The 20,794-nt window shown below is 38.8% G+C and overlaps 2 protein-coding genes across 7 annotated transcripts in view; one reads left to right on the top strand and one right to left on the bottom strand.

Moving 5' to 3' along the window:
* Window positions 1–9,155, top strand: part of TCERG1 (transcription elongation regulator 1) — a 62,684-nt gene extending 53,529 nt beyond the window's left edge. For 4 of the 6 annotated variants that reach the window (XM_039468033.2, XM_039468030.2, XM_039468028.2 and 1 more), the window contains 6 exons: window positions 512–676; window positions 955–1,137; window positions 4,171–4,350; window positions 5,005–5,088; window positions 6,367–6,467; window positions 7,656–9,155. In XM_039468033.2, coding sequence (XP_039323967.2) covers window positions 512–676; window positions 955–1,137; window positions 4,171–4,350; window positions 5,005–5,088; window positions 6,367–6,467; window positions 7,656–7,857 — 915 coding nt within the window. In that variant the 3' untranslated portion in view covers window positions 7,858–9,155. Of the gene's footprint in view, window positions 1–511; window positions 677–954; window positions 1,138–4,170; window positions 4,351–4,761; window positions 4,908–5,004; window positions 5,089–6,366; window positions 6,468–7,289; window positions 7,384–7,655 lie in introns of those variants that run through there. The other 2 variants (XR_005579072.2, XM_039468037.2) reach the window with 2 other exon arrangements.
* A 1,139-nt stretch (window positions 9,156–10,294) lies between these two features.
* GPR151 (G protein-coupled receptor 151) lies at window positions 10,295–13,350 on the bottom strand. Its single transcript, XM_010344512.3, has one exon. It carries the CDS (start codon window positions 13,276–13,278, stop codon window positions 12,007–12,009), a length of 1,272 nt encoding a protein of 423 aa, XP_010342814.1. The 5' UTR covers window positions 13,279–13,350; the 3' UTR covers window positions 10,295–12,006.
* Between the last annotated feature and the right edge of the window lie 7,444 nt (window positions 13,351–20,794).

Here is a 20,794-nt window from a genome sequence, read left to right as displayed (position 1 = left end):
TTTCTTCCATGCTGATAGTATTGTCAGCTCATAAACCTGACTCTTAGCTAAAAATAAATGCAGCTCGATGTAAATTTATATTCCCTATGAATACATGGCAGTTCTGAGATATATAATTTAGATCTGAGATATATATATAATCTATATCTCAGATATATATAATACATATCTGAGATATATAATTTTGGATCTGTGCAACTGCCTTTTATAAACAATCCGAAAAAGCCTTTTTCTATATTTGAATAATTTCTCTATAAAATATGATTTATCTTGAATGTGGCAAATTTTAGATGAAAGCCTATATGCTTATTGATGTTTGCATTTCTAGTAAAAGAGCACTTCTGATCTTTTCTTTTTCCATGATTCATTCTACTCTAAATGAGTGCATTTTAAAAGTTATTATTCTTATATTTAAGGTAAGTGAACTTTTTTCTAGTTGTAAATATTTAGATATGAATTTCTCATGGTACATTATTTTCCCTCCCATCCCACTACTTGTTTTAAAATACAGATTAAATCGGATTTCTTTGAACTATTATCTAATCATCACTTGGACAGTCAGTCTCGATGGAGTAAAGTAAAAGATAAAGTAGAAAGTGATCCACGTTACAAAGCAGTAGATAGTTCATCAATGAGAGAAGACCTTTTCAAACAGTACATTGAAAAAATAGCCAAGGTAACTGTTGTGTTTACTTGTATTGCTTTCATTGAATAATAAAATTCTTACTTGTGTTTAAGGGTATATATTGTTATTGAGAATTCTTCTATTGGGGGTTTGGAATTTTTCCTGTTAATATTAACGTAAGAGTCCCTAATTGATTTGGAGATGAGAGGTACACAGTGTTTAGGTGGATCTGGGCAAAAACTAGATTTGGAATTTTTTTACAAACTATTCTGTGAAAACATATTTTGATGGAGTTGGTAAGCGGGATAATGTAATTCTTACTTTTACAGAATTTAGACTCAGAAAAAGAAAAGGAACTTGAAAGGCAAGCCCGCATTGAGGCAAGCCTTCGAGAACGAGAAAGGGAGGTTCAAAAGGCTCGTTCAGAACAAACAAAAGAAATAGATCGAGAGAGAGAGCAGCACAAACGGGAAGAAGCTATCCAGAATTTCAAGGCTCTTCTGTCTGACATGGTATATGTTAATCTTTTACTTTTTTTCTCTAAAGTACCGGATATTGCAAATGTATTATATTACTGTTACGAACATTTCAATGTTCTTTAAATTCCAAGGCAGATAATTTGCTAAATTATAAAGCATTTAAAAATTGAATACTTGGCATTAGTACTGTTAGTATAGGAAAAAACCCTAGTTATTTAACAATTTCAGAAGTTAGGCATTTTGCATATATTGAAAGTCATAATCATTTAGTCTCATAACTTTATTATTTATTGTTCTTGATGAAAGTCACCCTAAACTATTACACACTTAACTGGTGTAGTGCTGAACAAAATGTGCTGAACACAATTTAATCTTCTTGTTGGTGATTTAGGGCCATCATTGTGATGATCAGTTATTATACTTGTAGATGCTATGCGATATAGGACTGGAGATGTAACCGACCCCAGGAGATATCCTGAAACTTTGTTGAGAATCTTTCTTCCTTACCCCTCAGAATTGTTGAGGTATGTAGGGCTTTTTGTCCCTACAGTGAATGTCCCCAGACTACTGTCCTGCTTGCTAATACATATTTTTCGGAGTTGGGGGTGGCTTTGCTCTGTCACCATCTCTCCTATGCTATTTCTTTTCTCTTTTTCAATGGAGCTTGTTACTCTTGCAACTTCTGACTTCTTCGCTTGCATCTGTTTCTTATTCTACCCAGGGGTGTCCAATCTTTTGGCTTCCCTGGGCCACATTGGAAGAGGAGAATTGTCTTGGGCCACACATAAAGTTCACTAATATGGCCAGGCGCAGTGACTCATGCCTGTCTGTAATCCTAGAACTTTGGGAGGCCAAGGTGGGCAAATCACTTGAGGTCAGGAGTTCGAGACTAGCCTGGCCAACATGGCGAAATTCTGTCTCTACTAAGATACAAATATTAGCTGGCATGTTGGTGCGTGCCTCTAGTCCCAGCTACTTGGGAGGCTGAGGCAGGAGCATCACTTGAACGTGGGTGGCGTAGGCTGCAGTGAGCTGAGATTGTACCACTGCACTCCAGCCTGGGCAACAGAGTGAGACTCCATCTCAAAAAGACAAAAGTACACTAACATTAGTGATAGCTGATGAGTTAAAAAAAAAAAAAAAAAAAGAAAGAAACATCTCATAATGTTTTTAATATTTTAAGAAAATTTGTGAATTTGTGTTGGAGTACATTCAAAGCCATTTTGGGCTGCATGTGGCCTGTGGGTCACGGGTTGGACAACTTTGTTCTATACCCTGGACAAGTACAGTACTTTACTAATTTCTCTCCCTACCACTAACGCTTCCTCAAATTTATCTGTTCTATTGCAGTCACAGAACTCTTCATAAAAAACGAATCTAACTTTGTCACTCTCCTGGTTACTCGCAGGGGATGAAGGTTCTCTGTAATCGCAGCACTTTCCTACAGGTCACATTCAGTCTCCTTAGCGTAATATAAAAGATTGTTCATTTCTTAACTCTGTCTTCATAGTTCCTTAACACCTTTGCTTTCTTCACTTGCTCCTTGAGCCATACCCTTGCTGAACGTGCTTAATGAACCATACCATCCTTCCATTGCTCACGGCAGTCCCTCCACCTGAAATGATTTGGAAGTGTTCCTCCTGCGGTGACAGACTTTCTCATTCTTCAGGGGTACACTCAAGTAGCTCCTCTGTGAGGTTACTCCTGACCCATCTAGGCAGATTCGATCTCACTGTTCCTTAGACCACCCTTGGGCTGGGCATACACCCCTGCAGCACTTATTACATGTTTTTGCAGTTATTTGCTAACATGTTTATCCTTTTTATTTTTTTGAGATGCAGTCTCGCTCTGTCACCCAGACTAGAGTGCAGTGGCACCATCTTGGTTCACTGTAAGCTCTGCCTCATGGGTTCAAGCACTTCTCCTGCCTCAGTCTCCTGAGTAGCTGGGATTACAGGCATGTGCCACCAAGCCCAGCTAATTTTTGTGTTTTTAGTAGAGACAGGGTTTTGCCATGCTGGCCAGGCTAGTCTTGAACTCCTGACCTCAGGCCTCCCAAAGTGCTGGGATTACATCGTGACCCGTCACACCTGGCCTGTTTATCTTTTTTTTTCTTCTTCTTTTTTAAGTGATCTCTTTGAAGGAAGGGATAGCGTCTTACTTATTTTTTAATTTTATTGGAAGCGCAGTATTTATCTGACTTGTGTTTAGATGCTTGGTAAGTGTTGGTTAAATAAATGCTTTTATAATTTTTCTTTTCTTACCTTTCTGTCGTTTTAGTCTCCTGTGTTTCTTTACGTTGTCAGTAACTTTTAATACCATTACCAGTAATGAAGGATGTCTTTTTGCTGGTTGGTGAGCCAGCCAGACCTGCTATGCCTTCTGTTATATTGTCTTCTTTTTAAAAATTGTTTTAATTGAGAAGTCATAATTGTATACACTTACGGTGTATAGTTGCTGTTTTGATGTAGGTAGGTAATATGGAATGATTAAACCAAAGCTCTTTAACATATTCATCACTTTGTTAACTTGTAATTTTTTGTGGTGAGACTTTTGGAATTTACTCCCAGTTATTTTGAATCTAGAATACATTATTGACTTTAGTTACCCTGCTGTGCGGTAGATTTCAAAACTTACTCCTGCTGTCTGTGTGAAACTTCATTATCTTTGACCAGTAACTCCTCATTTTCTCCCTTGTCCTGCCTCCCACCCCCTAGACTCTGGTGACCATCTACTATATTTCTATGAGTTTAGCTTTTTTCAGACTCCACAAATGTGAGACTGTGCATTATTTGTGTTTCTGTGTTTGGCTTATTTCACTTATAATGTCCTCTTGGTTTATCATGCCACCAATGAATAGAATTTTCTTCTTTTTTTTTTTTTAAGGCTGAGTAGTACTCCATTATGTATATTTGTTACATTTTCTTTATCCATTTATCTGTTGTTAGACACTTAGGTTGATTCCATATCTTGGCTATTGTGAATAATGTTGCAGTGAACATGAAAGTGCACACAGACATTAAGATAAATCTCTTTGTTGGTACATATATAATTTTCTCTCTTCAGGTACGTTCTTCAGATGTGTCATGGTCTGATACTCGTAGGACTCTCCGAAAAGATCACCGCTGGGAATCTGGATCTTTATTGGAAAGAGAGGAGAAAGAGAAACTTTTTAATGAACACATTGAAGCACTTACCAAAAAAAAGAGGGAGCACTTTAGGCAACTTTTGGATGAAACTTCTGCGGTAAGTCTCTTTATTTTTCTCATTTTAATTTGAATGAATCTTTGTTAGTAATTTCTTAAAACAAAGCATCGATATGATTTTTAGTGTCATGGTCTTTAGATTCATTACTGGAATTCATTTTATGACAGTTCTCTGATTTAAAAAAAAATATGGTATTCTTAACTATTTAGAAATTCCTATTCTTTGCAGTTTTCACGTTCATAACTGCTCCTATCGTAATTCAAAATGATCGATGATCCCTCCTGATAATAGATGTAGCGCATTTCTTCTTCTGATCCATTTTCAGTTTGGTTCTGTGCCTCTTGTTTGGCAGTTTGTACGCTTTGTTATCCCGGTTTTGTTCCTTTTTATCTGCTCTCTTTTTGGTGATGGTTTCTTCAGAAGTTACGATGTTTGCCCATGTAAATACAGGGTTTGCAGGTGATTGTCTTAGGCCACCTTGAAAGTATGGCCATGAAAATAACTCTTGTGGCAAGCCAACAAAAAGAAATTGCATTAACGCTGCTTCCCTGTCCCTAACTAGTCCAGTTACGCTTGGGCATTACAAGAGATCGCAGGTCAGTGTGTAATATTATGTACCATATGTGCTGCAGTTTGACCCCCTAAGTAAAAGTGAGTTGTATTTATGTTTTTTATTCACATGTCTTTTCAAAGATTACCTTAACATCTACGTGGAAAGAAGTTAAAAAAATCATTAAGGAAGATCCTCGGTGTATTAAGTTCTCCTCCAGTGACAGGGTAAGAAGATTTTGTGTCGAGATTTACTGTCAATTTATAAATACTTAAGCGGGTGCCTGACAGCACTAGTATCTTAAGCAAAATAAAGTCGATTGTTTTAAGTGAGTTACTTTTAAGTGTCTGGGAAGTGAATCTCAATTTTAAATTCATGTTGTTTCTTGCATGATAAATTAGCAAGAGAGCGCAATAGAAAGTTTAAATTTTAGTACTTGGGGTGAGCTTGTACTTTGGGATCTTAGAGATTTAACGAAGTTGCAGTTTTATTTTAGTCAGGTACAACTAGACAGACATATTCAAGCTGGCAGTTGGTACCAAACTGTCAAAGCGCTTGATTCTTTTTTTAAATTTTTTTAAAATTAAAAAAAAAAAAAAATCCTGGCAACTTAGGTTTAATTTTTTTTAATTCTTAATTTTTTTTTTAAGTTAAAAGAAAAAAAATCCTGAGCACTTGATTCTTAAGCCTGACACAATACTGTAACAAGATCACTAGTTCTCATATGCTTCAAGGTCTGAAACAGTGAATGACGTCAAGAAAACTGTTGTTTACTACAGTCCATTTTATCTCTAGGCCTTTTATTTGTTTTCTGTCATTCCCCTTTGCTGGTTGGTTTCTCTGGGTCTGGGCATCTATTATAAAAACTAATATTCCCCCTTTAAGTCTATTGAATTGTAGATGTTTGAAGATATACATGACTGGGAAATTGTGGTAGACCCAGTCTCAGTGTCTAACTTTTCTGACTGTTTAGAATTGATAATAAAGTCTTTTTAAATCCAAAGAGTTTATTCATCTCATTACTTTTGGCTTGCCAGAAAGCTAAATGCTCAGTACTATCTAAGTTCAGTTCTGAATGTTATCTTAACAGTTTGTATATCCACAGATTACTGTTTTTGTTCTTGAAGTTAAAAATACAGTGTGTAGGAAGTAGACACTTAATCATTAATATCCTTGTTTTTAAGTGTTCACCTCATGAGGTTGTTATGAAAATTAAAATAGATGATCCCCATAAAATGCTCAGTAGTGTAGTGCAGCAGATTCTCAAGTTTTAGCCACCACTAATTTATGATTCCTCATTCTTTCTATTTGCTGTAAAAATGAGCATTGCAGATGTGATTTAATGAATTTTATATATGAAGAAAATGTACCCTTTGCCTTTTTCTTTTGAATTTTTAATTTTGTCATGTGACTTGCACATTACTGTTTAATAAATAATGTTTATTTTGGAATTGGGTTTTATTTCTATAACGTTTGTTGTTGTTGTTGTTTTTTTTTTTTAACAGAAAAAACAAAGAGAATTTGAAGAATATATCAGAGACAAGTATATCACAGCCAAAGCTGACTTCAGGACGCTTTTGAAAGAGACCAAATTTATAACATATAGGTGTGTGCAATGAAATGTTTCATATTGGCAGTCATTATCTTTACTAGTCTTTACTCTAATGGTCAGAGCATACTTTGCATTCACACACATGTTGACATTATTAATTTTTAGGGATGATAAGATGCCAACTTCTACCCAAAGTCAAATACAACCCATATCTACCATACTTTTTTTTTTTTAAAAGAAAGGGCCCAGATGTCAAGTCTTACTTTGTGTTACCCACCCATCCAGTTTTTAATACATATCTTTTTTTTTTTTTTTTTTTTACTTCACTGCTTTTTTTAGGAATACCCTCAACTATATAAGAGTTGTATTTCATGGAGAAACTTTTAAAATAATCTTTCACTATCAATTATCTTTGCCTCCTCTGAAGACTGTTCAGTGTGGTTAGATTATTCTAAAGCATGAAATCATCTATTTAAGCTCAGCAGAAACATTTTTTTTCCCTCAGAGGAAAGCATTTTGCTGGGTACATTTAAATAAAAATTGTAAATTATGAAATGAGAGCCTTTAAACAAGATTTCTCTGTAGCAAATCCAATAGTTCTTCACTAACAATTTATCATCAGGAAGACAATTTTGTATTGCTTACCAATCAGTAATCTGGAAACCATTTTTGTTTCATGCTCCAGCTTTTCTTCTTTAAGAGAGAAATTTGAAACATCTTAATGAAGGGTATGTGCACGGGAGGCTAGATAGTGCTGAGGGTGTGGTTTTTAGATATTTTGTCATTTGGATTTTTTGGTCAGGATCCTTAATGTTTTGCATCAGCTTGGGCTTTTAAATTAGATGTGAAGTAAGACTTCTTTCTACATTTTTATAGTTAATTTAGTGAAAGATGTGAAAGTGAAAGCTTGTGAAAGATGCTGGGATTGGCAGCCCCGCAGACTGAAGTCCTCTGTTCATCCACAGAACAGGTACAGCACGGGCAAGATTTACCCACCCACCCTCAGCCCTGATCTGGAGGGACCACCACTAGGGGTGGGAGGGTAATTCAGCTTCTGAGGCCCTTTCGCTCCTTGGAGTCTTTGCTGAGGCGACTTACAGAGGTGACCACTGCAGTGAAATTTTTCTTAAAAAAAAAAAATAATGGAAACACAATTAGGAACTAGATGGACATTTCCAGCTCACTTCTGAAAGACCTGTGAACAGCAGTCAGTAATTCTTGGACTTCTTTTTCTTATTTCAGATCCAAAAAACTAATCCAAGAATCTGATCAGCACCTGAAAGATGTAGAAAAAATTTTACAGAATGACAAACGGTATCTAGTACTGGACTGTGTGCCAGAGGAGAGGCGGAAACTGATCGTGGCATATGTTGATGACCTGGATCGCCGGGGTCCCCCCCCACCTCCTACAGCGTCAGAGCCCACGCGGCGATCAACAAAATAATTCTAAGTACTCTTCCACAGGGGTATCCATTCAAAACGCTTGCATGAGCCAGTTTTCAGGTTTTTACATATATGTGCATTAGTCAACCTATTGCAAAACCATCTGACAAACAGAAGGAGAAGCATTTGTGAACAGTTTCTGAACAGAACACTTTGGAAATATTTATGCTTTTCTTTGTGTGGCATGACTGACATACATACTCAAATATAGGCTGTCTCTAGTAAATCTTAAAATCTCGAAGCTAAAATTCATCCTTTTATGAGGTGTGGAAGTCAGTGACTTGGTGGCGTTCTTTCTAGCAGTGTTAATACATGCAAGAAGTGAGAGCATTTGTGGCTTGAACTTGCCAGATGCAAATACCACAGACTCCAAGAAAACCTGAGTTGGGGTTTGTTTTGTTTTGATTTTTTTTTAAAGCGGGTAAAAGAGAAAACACTGAAAATCGAATTCTTCCAGAGGCTACGATTATTATAATGGACAATACTTTTACCTTTGTCTCTAAAGAACAGATTAGTTTTATTTGTTCACTTACGTGCTTTGATTATCCCCTCTGAATTATAGACCAAGTCTTGTTGTTTAGCCTAAGAGAAGATTAATGTAGTAATTTCTTCTCAGGTATGGAACCATGGTCATAACTAACATGTTGGCCAGAATAGAACCACTGGTTAAACATATTTTATTCACCAGTAAGTGATCTTTATCAATATTCTGGATTAGACAACAAATTACCTTTCTGGATGTCTCCTGTAAACTATACTCCTGTTCGAATGTTAAACTTTTGTTGCTAAAGTTTTAATTTTAAGATGTTTGAATGTTCAGTTTATGTATTTGAACTACAATAAACAAACCCTTTTTATATATCTGTACTGTATATGATTATTGTTACTTAATTTTTAAGAGCTTATTTTAACCTGTTTTTAAAAGAAGCAGCAAATAGAATTTTGCACAAAGTAAATTGACTTTAAAGAGTTTTTAAAGGTTTGAATGTAATCACTATTTGCAGTATAAAAAGGAAGGAGTTTGTAGAGAATCATTTTGGTGCTCAGTCTCTTAGCAGTGCCTTATTGCCTTATAGCAAGAAGATGCTGGGTTTTTAATTTTTTTGTCTTTTGTATTAATGTATGATGGTTCGCGCCTTTTTGGCATTCTTTCAACATGTCGTGTACATCACACCATGAATCAGTTCCCAATTTATATATCAACTTTACCTCCCAAGTTAAAAAAAATCTTTTTATTTTATCCCTTCATAGGTTGCCCGCTTCAGAGTGCCACATAAATAAAATGTTTAAGAAAATATATATGTTAATAGAATACTTTATTTTTCATTATGTCATACTTAACTATGATTGTAACAAATCCTAGAAAGAAGGAATACCAACAGTTCTTTATTTATATGTTGTTTGTATACAGTCACAGACACACATTCACATCCATGTTATATAGTTCTTAGCTTAAATCTATTAAGTGTCACAGAAATTATGTATCTAAGAACCTGACATTGATCAGACTAAGGTCTCCAGCTATAAAGTTGATATACAGGATATGTTTTTTCATTTTATTTGTACAAAGGCTCCCACTCTGTCTCCTAGGCTGGAGTGCAGTGGCACCATCATTGCCCACTGTAACTCTGGGTTCAGTGATCCTTCTGAGTAGCTGAGACTGCAGGCATGCATTACCATGTCTCCCCCTCCACCTTTCTTTTTTTAGTAATTTGTTTTCTTTTTAGAAATTGCTTTATTCTTTTGCCCAGGCTGGCCTCAAACTCCTGGCCTCAAGCCATTCTCCCACCTCAGCCACCTGAACTGCTAGGATTACAGGTGTCAACCACCACACCTGGCCGCCTTTTGTGTCCTTTTTTTCTCTTTGAAGTTCATTTTAATAAGTTCATTGAGTGATATTTTAAGGACTGTGAGGAATGAAATTGAAGTGCTTGCCAAAAGGAGCACAGCTATTATGTAGTATGTAGAAACATGACTGTCTGGGAAGGTAAAGTTTTTAGAATGCTTTAATTTTGTTATTCTGAATTCCCCGTAGTATTGTTTGCCCACTTACTACGTTGTTTTTCAAAGTAGAGAAATGAGAAGAAAACTGGTGGTGTCTGTTCCAGTTCTCTGCCTTTGTCTTAAAGCATCTGGGTTTGATCAGATAAAGTGCAAATCAAACTTCTCTTAGCAGACTTTTTAAGGGATCAAGTCAGGACTTTGTGTATCAGTTTCTTAATGAGGTTTATCGTAATTGCACTTTGTTCCAGTGTCTGCACCTTGATTTGGTGCCTGCTAGCAAACTCTGAAAATCAGTTTGCCCTGTGTTAACGTCAAACAGTCCCATAAAGCTCCATTGTTCCTAGTATGATTCTGAAATAATTCAAGACAAAGACAGCTTTAAATCTTCAAAAACTGTCTGAAGTAAAACATAATTATTTTTATTTCTTTGCAAGTTAAAGTGTCAAACCCTGGAAGCTTACATCCTACATTTATGACATATAATGAACATAAAAATTTTTAATTCAAATAAAGACAAGGATAATTCTTTTTAAAACTGCCATATCACAAAACAATATTTTGGATTCTTGGGTTAAATTTTCCTTTACTTAAATCCATGAGCTTCAAATAAAATTTATAATAAAGGAAGTAAAAAGAATATATCCCTGCCTCCTGTGTCAAAAAGCAAACTATGACTACTTAAGAAAAAACAGAGAATCTGGAAACCCATGGACAACATAAAAAACAAAATCTTTTTTTTCCGTAATATATTCTTTATATTTCAGATTCTCCATTGCTTGGTTTGCCCTAAAGGCATTTCTATTCTTAGGGAACCTTTCAGTGAAAATCCCCCAGAGTTCCATAACAAAGTAATCAAGAATCATGGATGAATGTCATTATACTTAAAAGGGGAAGAAATGTATCATAATCACGTTTTATTGGATATGTTTTACCTTGCTATAAAGTGAATGGTTATTGCCTGTTACTCAAATTTTACCATATGTCTGGGTATAAAACTTTACTGCTTTTCTTTCTGCATTGCCCTTATGCTTTTTATTTTGCATTCTTAACCAAATTCTGTCTGTGTTTGTTGAGTTTTCTTTTTGATACTAATCTCTTTTCCCAGGTTGCCCAATTATTTTTATAACTTAGAAATCCTGTGATATTTTAAAAGTTGAGTAAGGTTCAAGTTCAGTGTTATGGGTAAGTTTAGTACTGTTAACAAGAAAGATCACCATCTCCATCTTCTATTTATATTTGAGGAGTAACTAATACCTGTATCATTAACCATGGTTTATCTTGTGAGAAAGGAGATACTAAGAGGCACAAATTTCTGCTTATGGAAGAATAACTTTCTCACATTTTGGAAGTGAAGAGAGAACATTTTTTTAAGTACTTTTTTTTTTTTTTCCACATCAGACTACTGAATGTCATTGGAAAGCTGCTAAAATTCTCAGACTTTGAAGACTCATTCAGGTAGCTTTAAAAGATTCATTGAAGCAGACTTGTATAAGTTTGAATTTATGTAAACTTAGCCAAAACCAGCCATGGCTTGAAATTAGTCCAGAATTGGAATAAGATTCTGTTTTCGTTTTCTTTGACCCGTCACAAACATTATGATAGGGACTTTCATCAAGTAAATTAACATTTATTAAACAAATGAAGAGGACTCATTAAAATTTATCATTAATGTGTTAAAAATCTCAAGTGAAAGTAGATTTTGAGCCTTGGTTATGTGAAACACAGTTTGGCAGGTGAAATTAGGACCAGTAGGTTCAAGATGAAACTGAAGGTCAGCCTTTGACAGACAGAACATCTACTCCAGGCTCCAGCCAGTCCACTACAGGGCTGGTCCTAAGGGGTACCTGGTAAAATCATTGTGAACAAGTGACAGAATAGCTGCACTATCTAATCACTTTGACAGCAGCATCTTTACACAGTACTATTTAAATTCTGTGGGAACCCGGGTTCTAACTCTGAAACAATTTTTACTTCTAACATGGTTCTCTACTTACCACATTGCCCATTTGGAAAGTGTAGATTGTGAAGCATTTTTGTAATTCCTAATGGTAATAATTTTATCACAGTTTGTAAAGGCAGCAATACTGATAAGGAGCAGTAGAAGTAAATACAATAATCACAATTTGTTTTGCTTTGAAACTTAAATCTATTTAACACATTCCCCTGTCTCTTGATCTTCATGTTCCCAGGGGACAGGGTCATTGTCCTGTACAGAAGGGACTGTGTCCCTCTCATGCCAAAACTGCTCTACATCAGGAAGGATGGGAATCTCTGCCTTCTCCGTTTTCCCTTTGCCAGAGGAGGGAGAGCTGGGTTTCTCTTTTTCTGGTGTGGATGCTGGGGACTCTGGAGATGGAACCTTGTCAGGAAGGCCCTCTGAGTTGCCAGCTGGTGTTTCCTGAGACTCTGAGACAGTTGGAGTTTTTTCGGTTATCATCCATTTCCATAAGCCTTTCAAGCCCTCTCTGAACTCCTCCGACATCACAAGAAAAATGAGAGGATTTGCTGATGAGATGGAAAACATCAGGACTTGAGACAGGGCTATGAAACCTTGTGGTGGGGCCGGACCTGCAGCCTTCAGATGCCATACCCATAGCCAAGCTACCCACTCAGGGAGCCACAGGAGAGCAGACGTGATGGCAATGCTCAGCAGCATCACGGTGACCTGCTTTGAGCGTATTTGGTTTCTAAGATTTTGAGTCTTAGTTCCTCGTTTTTTACATTGGCCATAAGCTCTCCAGAAATAAAAGCTGGCAAAAAGTAATGGAAGGCCAAATGCCAGGAGTGGGTAGAGCTTACCAAACATCGACATAAACTCTTTGGCCGCAGCTGGTACATCCATGAGGCACATCTCCACACCTGCATGATGCCTGATGTTGCTAAAGAACCATTCCGGCAGGGTTAACAGGCTAGCCACAGTCCAGATGGCCACCAGCACTGACCAGATGGTGCAGTTGTGGATACTCACTTGCTTGGCTGGGTCACTTGCGTACATGAAGCATACTTTGGCCACCACAACGATTGTCAGGCTCTTGGCTGCCATGCATGTGTGGATGAACCAGTCAGAGGACTTGCAGACAAACCAGCCTAGATCCCAAACACTTTTGGAGTATGCTGTAGCTCGGACAGGTGCAGAAAACAGCAGGAGGGAGAGATCAGCCAGACTGAGATTCAGAATCAAGGAGTGGATCATGGATGGCTTTCCCTTCCAAGCATTGTGAAGGAGGATGCCAATCACACACAGGTTTCCCACGAAGCCCACCAGGCAGACAGCCACCAAGACAGCTGGGATGATAGTTCTCCAGTCCTGGGAATCAGAGGGCAGGTACCCTCCGGCAAAGTGGAGGTGAGCAAAGGACGTGTTCATGCTGCTGGAGTTAGAGTCTGCAAAGGCAGCAGCCAGCATCACCCTTTCCATTCAGTTTCTCCTTACAGAAGTTAGCTTCTTATTTAGGTTTGTCTTTCTTCCTGGGCTCTTTTGCATAGGAAATAAGTACTCTGTCGTCAGTGTCAAATGACACCTCTGGATCCTCCCCTTGCTTACTTCCTGAGAGCAGAATGTGGAAGGAGGCTGGCTGTTGGCTCTTCTCTGCTGCGTACAATATACTTGTGACAGTACTGACAGGCAGCAGGAGCACATGGCTGCTGCTCATTAGCAAGTCTAATACCAAATCGTCAGCCCTGTGGAGTAATACAAATATACCCATAAATGATGAATGAAGAAAACATACATGTAAGTAGCGTTATGTTCCTGGGGGTCCCTAGAGCCAGTCAAGGCAATTATTTTCAACCATCTGTTTCTCAAATCTTGATTGCCGTCTTTAATTTAGTGAACACTTCATTTGAACCAAGTTCTTTGAACTTCACCTGATGGCCTGATTCAGTGAGTCTGGAGTAGGGTCCAAGAAATTATTTCTAACAAGTTCCCACAAGCTTTGATGCTGCAGGTTGAAAGACCACACTTTGAGAACCACTGTTTTAAACTGAGAATTAATGCTTTCCCCACCCACTCTGCACAGATGAGTTGCTGCTGCTTTTCCCCAACTCTTGCAACCACCTCAGTCCCATCAACAGCTGGCTGAGATCAAACACAGCTGGATAATGAAAAAAAGTTGGAAAGAAGTCCTATTTTTAAAAAAATCTAATTATGGATGACTCTAAGTTTAGTCTATTGTGAGTTTTTAGAGGTAATTTTAGATCTCCAAATTAGAACTGCTTTACATCCTAAAAAGACTTCAACAAGTGATGGTGATGAAGGCGACTGCATGATGAATTAAGCTGCTTTTCAGAGAGCATTCCTAGAGGATTTACCAAGACGAGAGAACTGAAAGAAAAATCAACAATTTCTATGTGGAAGGCATTTAAGATATATATATATATATATATATATATATATATATATATATATGTAAATTTTATTTTAAAGTTGGGAAAAAAATTTGGGCTGGTCATGCTGGCTCCTGCCTATAATCCTAGAATTTGGGGAGGTGGAGGTGGGAGGATTGCTTAAGGCCAGAGGTTCAAGACCAGCCTGGGCAACAAAGTGAGACCCCCTGCCCCCACCTCTACCCAGCCAAACCAAACCAAACAAAGCCAGGTATGATGGCATACACTTGTAGTCCTAGCTACTCAGGAAGCTGAGGTGGGAGGGTTGCTTAAGCCCAGGAGTTCGAGGTTGCAGTGAGCGATCACTGTGCTGCTGCACTCCAACCTGAGTGACAGAGTGATACTGTCTCTAGAAATAAAAAGTTCTAAGGTAAGATAAATTGGTGGAACTAGTCCTGAAATTTATAAATAGACAATGGATACTCCGGGGGGATTAGAGGAACTCGAAATGTTCAGAGAATGGGGTTTGTGGGGTTGATTTGAACATCCATGCTACATTGAGTGTGGCTAGACAGAAAGGCTAAAACATGATATAGAGGAGAGTGTCCTGCTGCATTTGGATCTCTAGGTCCTGGTACTATGCCTTCACCAGTTTTTTGCAAGTAAGGAAGAGTCTGACATGTTAAAATTGTCTCAGTGTTCTAGAACTCAGTAAGTACTGATCAATGTAACTACTGGGACGGCAGTCGGTGGTGTTGGGTTTCTTTGTTTCTGTTTCTGTTTCCTTTTGCTTTCCTTCCTTTTACCTCTGGAAAGCAGTCGTTCCTATGGAACAGTAAATTGGGGCAACACCTTATGCCAGCAAGGCACAGTAACTCCCAGTAACGACTTAAGGATAAAATATCCTTAAGTCTCAACAGCATCACTTTTGGGTGTGACGAGGTCCACTCCATCTTATGGGGAAGGAAACAGGGGAGGGAGCAGAGTAACATTTTGCAGATTATAGGCTATATATGTGGAATAGATTCCTTCAGAACCAAGAAACAAATATGCTCCTTCACACTGTGGCTTATATATTCAAGCTTATGATATTCAAGGCTCCTGAAGCTGTATAAAACTAAAAGCTAAATGAGTTCAAGCCACCTTTTAATACTGTGGAAATTTGATTCTTAATAGACAGTTGAGGGAAACTAAAGGCTGTCCTGTGGTACTTCCCAAATCTATTGGCACTGACTCGGGGAAGCACTTTGTGGTGCTCCAGCTATAGACAAAGTGTTTGGAGAAGGAGACTGAACTTTCTCCAGTCTTTTGGGGGAATTTTAACTTTTTATTTAAAAATAATCGCTGCTGGGTGCAGTGGTTCACACCTGTAATCCCAGCTCTTTGGGAGGCCAAGGCGGGTGGATCATCTGAGTTCAGGGGACCAGCCTGGCCAACATAGTGAAATTCCATCTCTACTAAAAAATACAAAAATTAGTCAGGTGCGGTGGCATGTGCCTGTAGTCTCAGCTATTCGGTAGGCTGAGGTGGAAGAATCACTTGAACCTGGGAGGCAGAGGTTGCAGTGAGCCAAGATGGTCCCACCACATTCCAGCCTGGGCAACAGAGAGTCTGTCTCAAAAAAATAAAAATAATTGCAAATGTACAGAAAAAAAAATGAAAGAATAGCACAAAGGATTGCCCTGTATACTTCATCTGGGCTCATCAATTCTTTATTATTTATTGAAACAGTCTCACTTCGTCACGGAGGCTGGAGTGCAGTAGCACAATCTTGGCTCGCTGCTGCCTTCACCTCCTGGGTTCAAGCAATCCTCCCGCCTGTCTCCCTCGTAGCTGGGACTAGAAGTGTGCACCACTGCGCCTGGCTAATTTTTTTTTTTTTTGTATTTTTAGTAGAAACATTTCACCATGTTGGCCAGGCTGGTCTTGAACTCCTGACCTTGGGTGATCCGCCTACCTCAGACTCCCAAAGTGCTGGGATTACAAGCATGTGCCACTGCACCCAGCCCAGGTTCACCAGTTATGAATATTCTGCCACATTTGCTTTTTTCTCTCTGTCTTTGTATATACACATATAAATATACATACATACACATATGTACCTATGTATTATAATTTTCTGAATGATTTGAGAATTACAAATAAGTTTTCTTCCTGGATTATCATTAACCACAATAATCAAAGTGAGATTATGTGCTTGTAGCAAGAAGGAATCCTCTTGGCAATCCTCATTACTCCATTTGTCTTAGTACATTCATAGTGCCATAACAAAATCCTATCAACTGGGTGGCTTAAACAACAGAAACTTATTTCTCACAGTTTTGGAGCCTGGAAAGTCCAAGATCAATGCACTGGCAGATTTGGTGTCGGTGAGGACCTATTTCCTGGTTCATAGATGGCCATGTTTTCCTGGTGTCCTTACAGGGTAGAAGGGATGGAGGGGTGGTGTTCTCTTGGGTTTCTTTTATAAGGGCACACTAATCCCATTAATGAGTGTTCTGTCCTTATGACCTAATCACCTGCTAAGGGGCCCGCCTCCGGATATCATCACTTTTGGCCTAAAAATTTCAACATGTGATTTTGGAGGGCACATAAAGATTTAGACCATACGACCCAAGTTTCACATTTACTTTGAATATTAGCACTTGTACATCTGAGTATTTGTTGGTTGTTATATGTGGCTTGTATCTACATTTTCTTCATTTTAAAATTATTTCCACAGAAAGGATAAATTTAATTAGCAAACATAAAAGACGTTTTCATTTGCATTGTAAGTGGAAGTTATTTAATTTTTGTTTATAGCATATTCACTTAAAATATAGAATTCAGTTGTAGGTGTTGTGAACATTTGTCAGGTTTTCTGATTTTTATTTATTTTGGGGAGGTGCCTAACATCTGAAACTCTCCTGTTGGATAGAAGGGATTCTGGGGAGAAATGATACGGATGGGGTGGTTAGAGCAGAACAATGAAAAACAGTTGAGAGTGATTTCAGATGGAAACTGGAAACAACCTCATCCCCCCCAAATGCTGGAAACAATCGAAATGTTTATCAGCTGGTGAGTGGATAAACAAGTGGTTACCTTCATATCCTAGAACGCTATTCAGCAACAAAAAGGAATGATAAGTGCTATAGTAGCACTATGCTAAATGAAAGCACCCAGATAAAAAAACTACATACGGTAAGATTCCATTCATAGGAAATGTCCAGAAAAGGCAAATCTATAGAAACAGGAAGTAGAATAGTGGTTCCCTGGGTGGGAAAGGGGAGTGAACACAAATAGGCACAGAGGCTATGTTTGGGGTGATGAAAATGTTCTACAATTGCATTGTGGGATGGCTGCACAACTCTATACACTTACTTGAACTGAACACTTAGAATGAGTGGATTTTATGGCATGCAAATTATATTTCAGTAAAGCTGTTTTCAAGAAAGGAGTTATTTGGGATGGAGAAAAGGTAAAGAGCAGATTTCTCTGCTCTTGAAATGCTGAGTACCTTTCAGTCGAATGGATATTCTATTCTGAGACTGTTTTTTTTTTTTTTTTTTTTTTCCTCTCAAGACAGCGTTTCACTCTGTTGCCCAGGCTGAAGTGCAGTGGTGTGATCTTGGCTCACTGCAGATCAGTCTCTTGAGCAGCTGGGTCTACAGGCGCCTGCCACCATGCACAACTTTTTTCTTTTTTTTTTTTTTGTATTTTTAGTAGAGATGGGGTTTTGCCACATTGGCTAGGCTGGTCTCAAACTGTGGTCAAAAGTGATCTGCCCAACTCAGCCTCCCAAAGTGCTGGGATTACAGGCATAAGCCACAGCATCCAGCCTATTTTGAGACTGACTGAAAAAAAGAGTTTATGAAGAAAGAGATCGTGCTCTAGAGAGACCAAGCAAAAGGACAGTGCTGGGTGAGAAAGGGTATGAGGGGAGCAGAGAGAAAGGGAGACCCAGAATGTTGAGACACAAAATCTGCTGTATCCCTCTGATGCCTGTGGAAATGGCCTTTCAGAAAAGCCTTCTCTCTCGAATTTCACACTTAAGCTAAGGCTGTAGCCACAGAGCAGCTGCTAACCCCAAATGCCTCAGTGTGTCCCTTTCCTGACACACATATCACTCATAGTGGTGTTGCCAGGTCAGCCCTGGACATTGAGAAGAAGTAATCAAACAGCTGAACATCTGAGCTGAAGATATACATACACACACACACACACACACACACACACACACACACACACACACAATTCTGCTTTAAGTTACAGGGTACCTCAGCCAGGGTAATCTTCAAAAAAAAAAAAACAAAAAACACCAGAAAAAGCAAATTTATGGCCAGATTTTTAAGCGGCTTCTGACCAAAACAGAGCTAAGAGTGACCTCTTACTGGGGCTGGGCAAAGTTTACCCTGTAGGTTATTTCCAGAGAAGGGCTAATAATCATGGCAGTCATGTACTGAGTGAGTCATAAGCTCCACCTTCTGAGGTAAGCATGCCAGGCACTTGGACCTTCATGACAACTCCTGGAGATGGGTAGGATGCCCCCTATCTACAGATGATGGTACGGAGGCATAGAAAAATGCAGTAACTTGTCTGTGGGTCTGCAGATCACACAGGTAGTAGATGACAGAGTTGGGATGGAAACATCTGGGGTCTGATCCCAGGGCTGCTTTCCCAGGGGTTTCCATCCCAACTCTGTCATTTACTACCTGTGTGATCTCCTCCATTATCCTGCCCCACCAAAGAAGTTATGGAAAGTATTGTTCTTTAAGCAATGCAGTTCTCAAATTAGTGTAGTTTAGTTCAGCAAGCATTTATTTAGCCCTTTGACATTGAGAATATAAAGTGCATGTACCTTCTTTCTTAATGTGATACTTACTGAGCCATTTTCTCTGTGCCAGGCATGATACCAGACCCTGGGAGCCCAGGATCATAAAGGGGCCCTTTATTTGAGGAGCTACAATCTAGTGGGAGAGATGAATAAACAAATAAATCATTTCAATGATAGCTAAATTGTCACTGAAGAGTACTGACTGCTGTGGCCGCCTGGAGGAGGGACGCCTGGTCCGAACCAGGAACTGGGAGTGGTGGAAGGGTCAGGCAAGGGCTCCCTTTTAGAAAAGGTATCTAAACTGAGACCTTAGTCATGTACCCATTTACTCTTGTCTGTGGTGTACTCAGTGCCCCTGTATTAGATGCACCAGAAAACAGCCATTACTTAACAAAGGTTTAGCATTTTTTATTTCAGGCCTTTGAGCATTAACTTCTTTTTCTACCTATAAGGTTTCAGGCTCTGAACATTGCAGGTGAAGCTCCTGGTGAAATAGAGTGGATCCGGCTGGGCTGCGTCAACCAGCTGTGGTTTGTTAACAGGCTGAAAAGAACGCGCTCAGCTTGCTCTGTGGACGCTGCGCGGGCGAGCCCTCAGCTTTGCAGCTCTGCACGTTTCATTCCTACCTGCAATGTTGAGAAGGTCATAATATACGGTTAGAGTTTTTTTTTTCTTTTTAGTCTGCTTTGCTTTGCTGAGGCTCCGTTTTTCTAGCTCCCAGGTTGTGCTCCTTTTCAGACTACAGTTTTGATGTTGTGGAGTATCTTTGGCTGTGGGGCCTTCGTGAGTGACATGTCTAGGATTTCGTTTTTGGTGTACTGGAGGGCCGTTCCAGGATACCGGCACAAACCAAGTGATACTCATCTCTAAGGTAAGTGTCTGCACGGGTATGGCTGGGTCTGAGTGGCTAATCCTACAAGAGACCCCCCCCCCCCACCTCCTATTTTTGCTGTTGGTTACCTAGTCGTGAAGTCCTGCTGTAGGGAAGATGATGGAAGAAGATTGATTGTGCTGATAGTTACGCAGTGGTAGTCAAGTCTGGAGATGTAGCTTATAGTTTTATCATGTTATTTTATTGATAAGCCACTTATTATTCATTTGCTTGTGTTTTCAGACTTGATGGTCATCCTGTATATTCTAAATTCCACAGAACTGGGTTTGTGAGAGCCAGGAACTGGGAGTTAGGAGATCTGAATGCCGTTTCTAAGAAATGACTGTTAGATCAGAAAGAGGCTCTTTTGAATGATCTGGGTCAAACTTTTATTTTCCAAATGTGGAGACGGATGCTCTGAATGTGTGAGTGACTTGTCCTGTGTCAGCAAGGCACAAGCTGGTGTCCAGGAATCTCAGCTTCCAGGTGACTGCATCTTTCTCTTTACCCTGTCTTGCACTTTTTACTGCCAAGTTTTTGGGGTTTTTTTGGGTCTGTGTTAATAACTGCTCATTTAGACTTTATGGAGGACAAAATTTGGACATAGATGTGTGGCTCTTTGGAAAGCAAAAGGATGGTAAGAATATCAGGAGATGGCTGTACTATGTCAGCTCAGGTAGGACTTTCTTTCTTGAAAAAATCCTTTTCAGTCATATCCAAACACAACGGTGGTTGATATTTTGATGCACTGTATTCTTTTAGCTCCCTCTTTTTATCCCAGGAATTTTTAAAAAATTGTAATAAAATAATAATTGCTGGTATGATTTTTGTTACAATGCAATGAGGGGCCCTAGTTAGCCAGAAAGACCCTAGAGAGCCAGTGGGGATTGATTTCCTCCACCATGAAGATGACGTGGTTCCCTA

The sequence above is a fragment of the Saimiri boliviensis genome, chromosome 1 (genome assembly GCF_048565385.1).
Source record: "Saimiri boliviensis isolate mSaiBol1 chromosome 1, mSaiBol1.pri, whole genome shotgun sequence".
In the NCBI taxonomy this organism is placed as follows: domain Eukaryota; kingdom Metazoa; phylum Chordata; class Mammalia; order Primates; family Cebidae; genus Saimiri; species Saimiri boliviensis.
The sequence above is the reverse complement of the archived record's forward strand: the minus strand, read 5'-3'. Positions and strand labels throughout refer to the sequence as shown.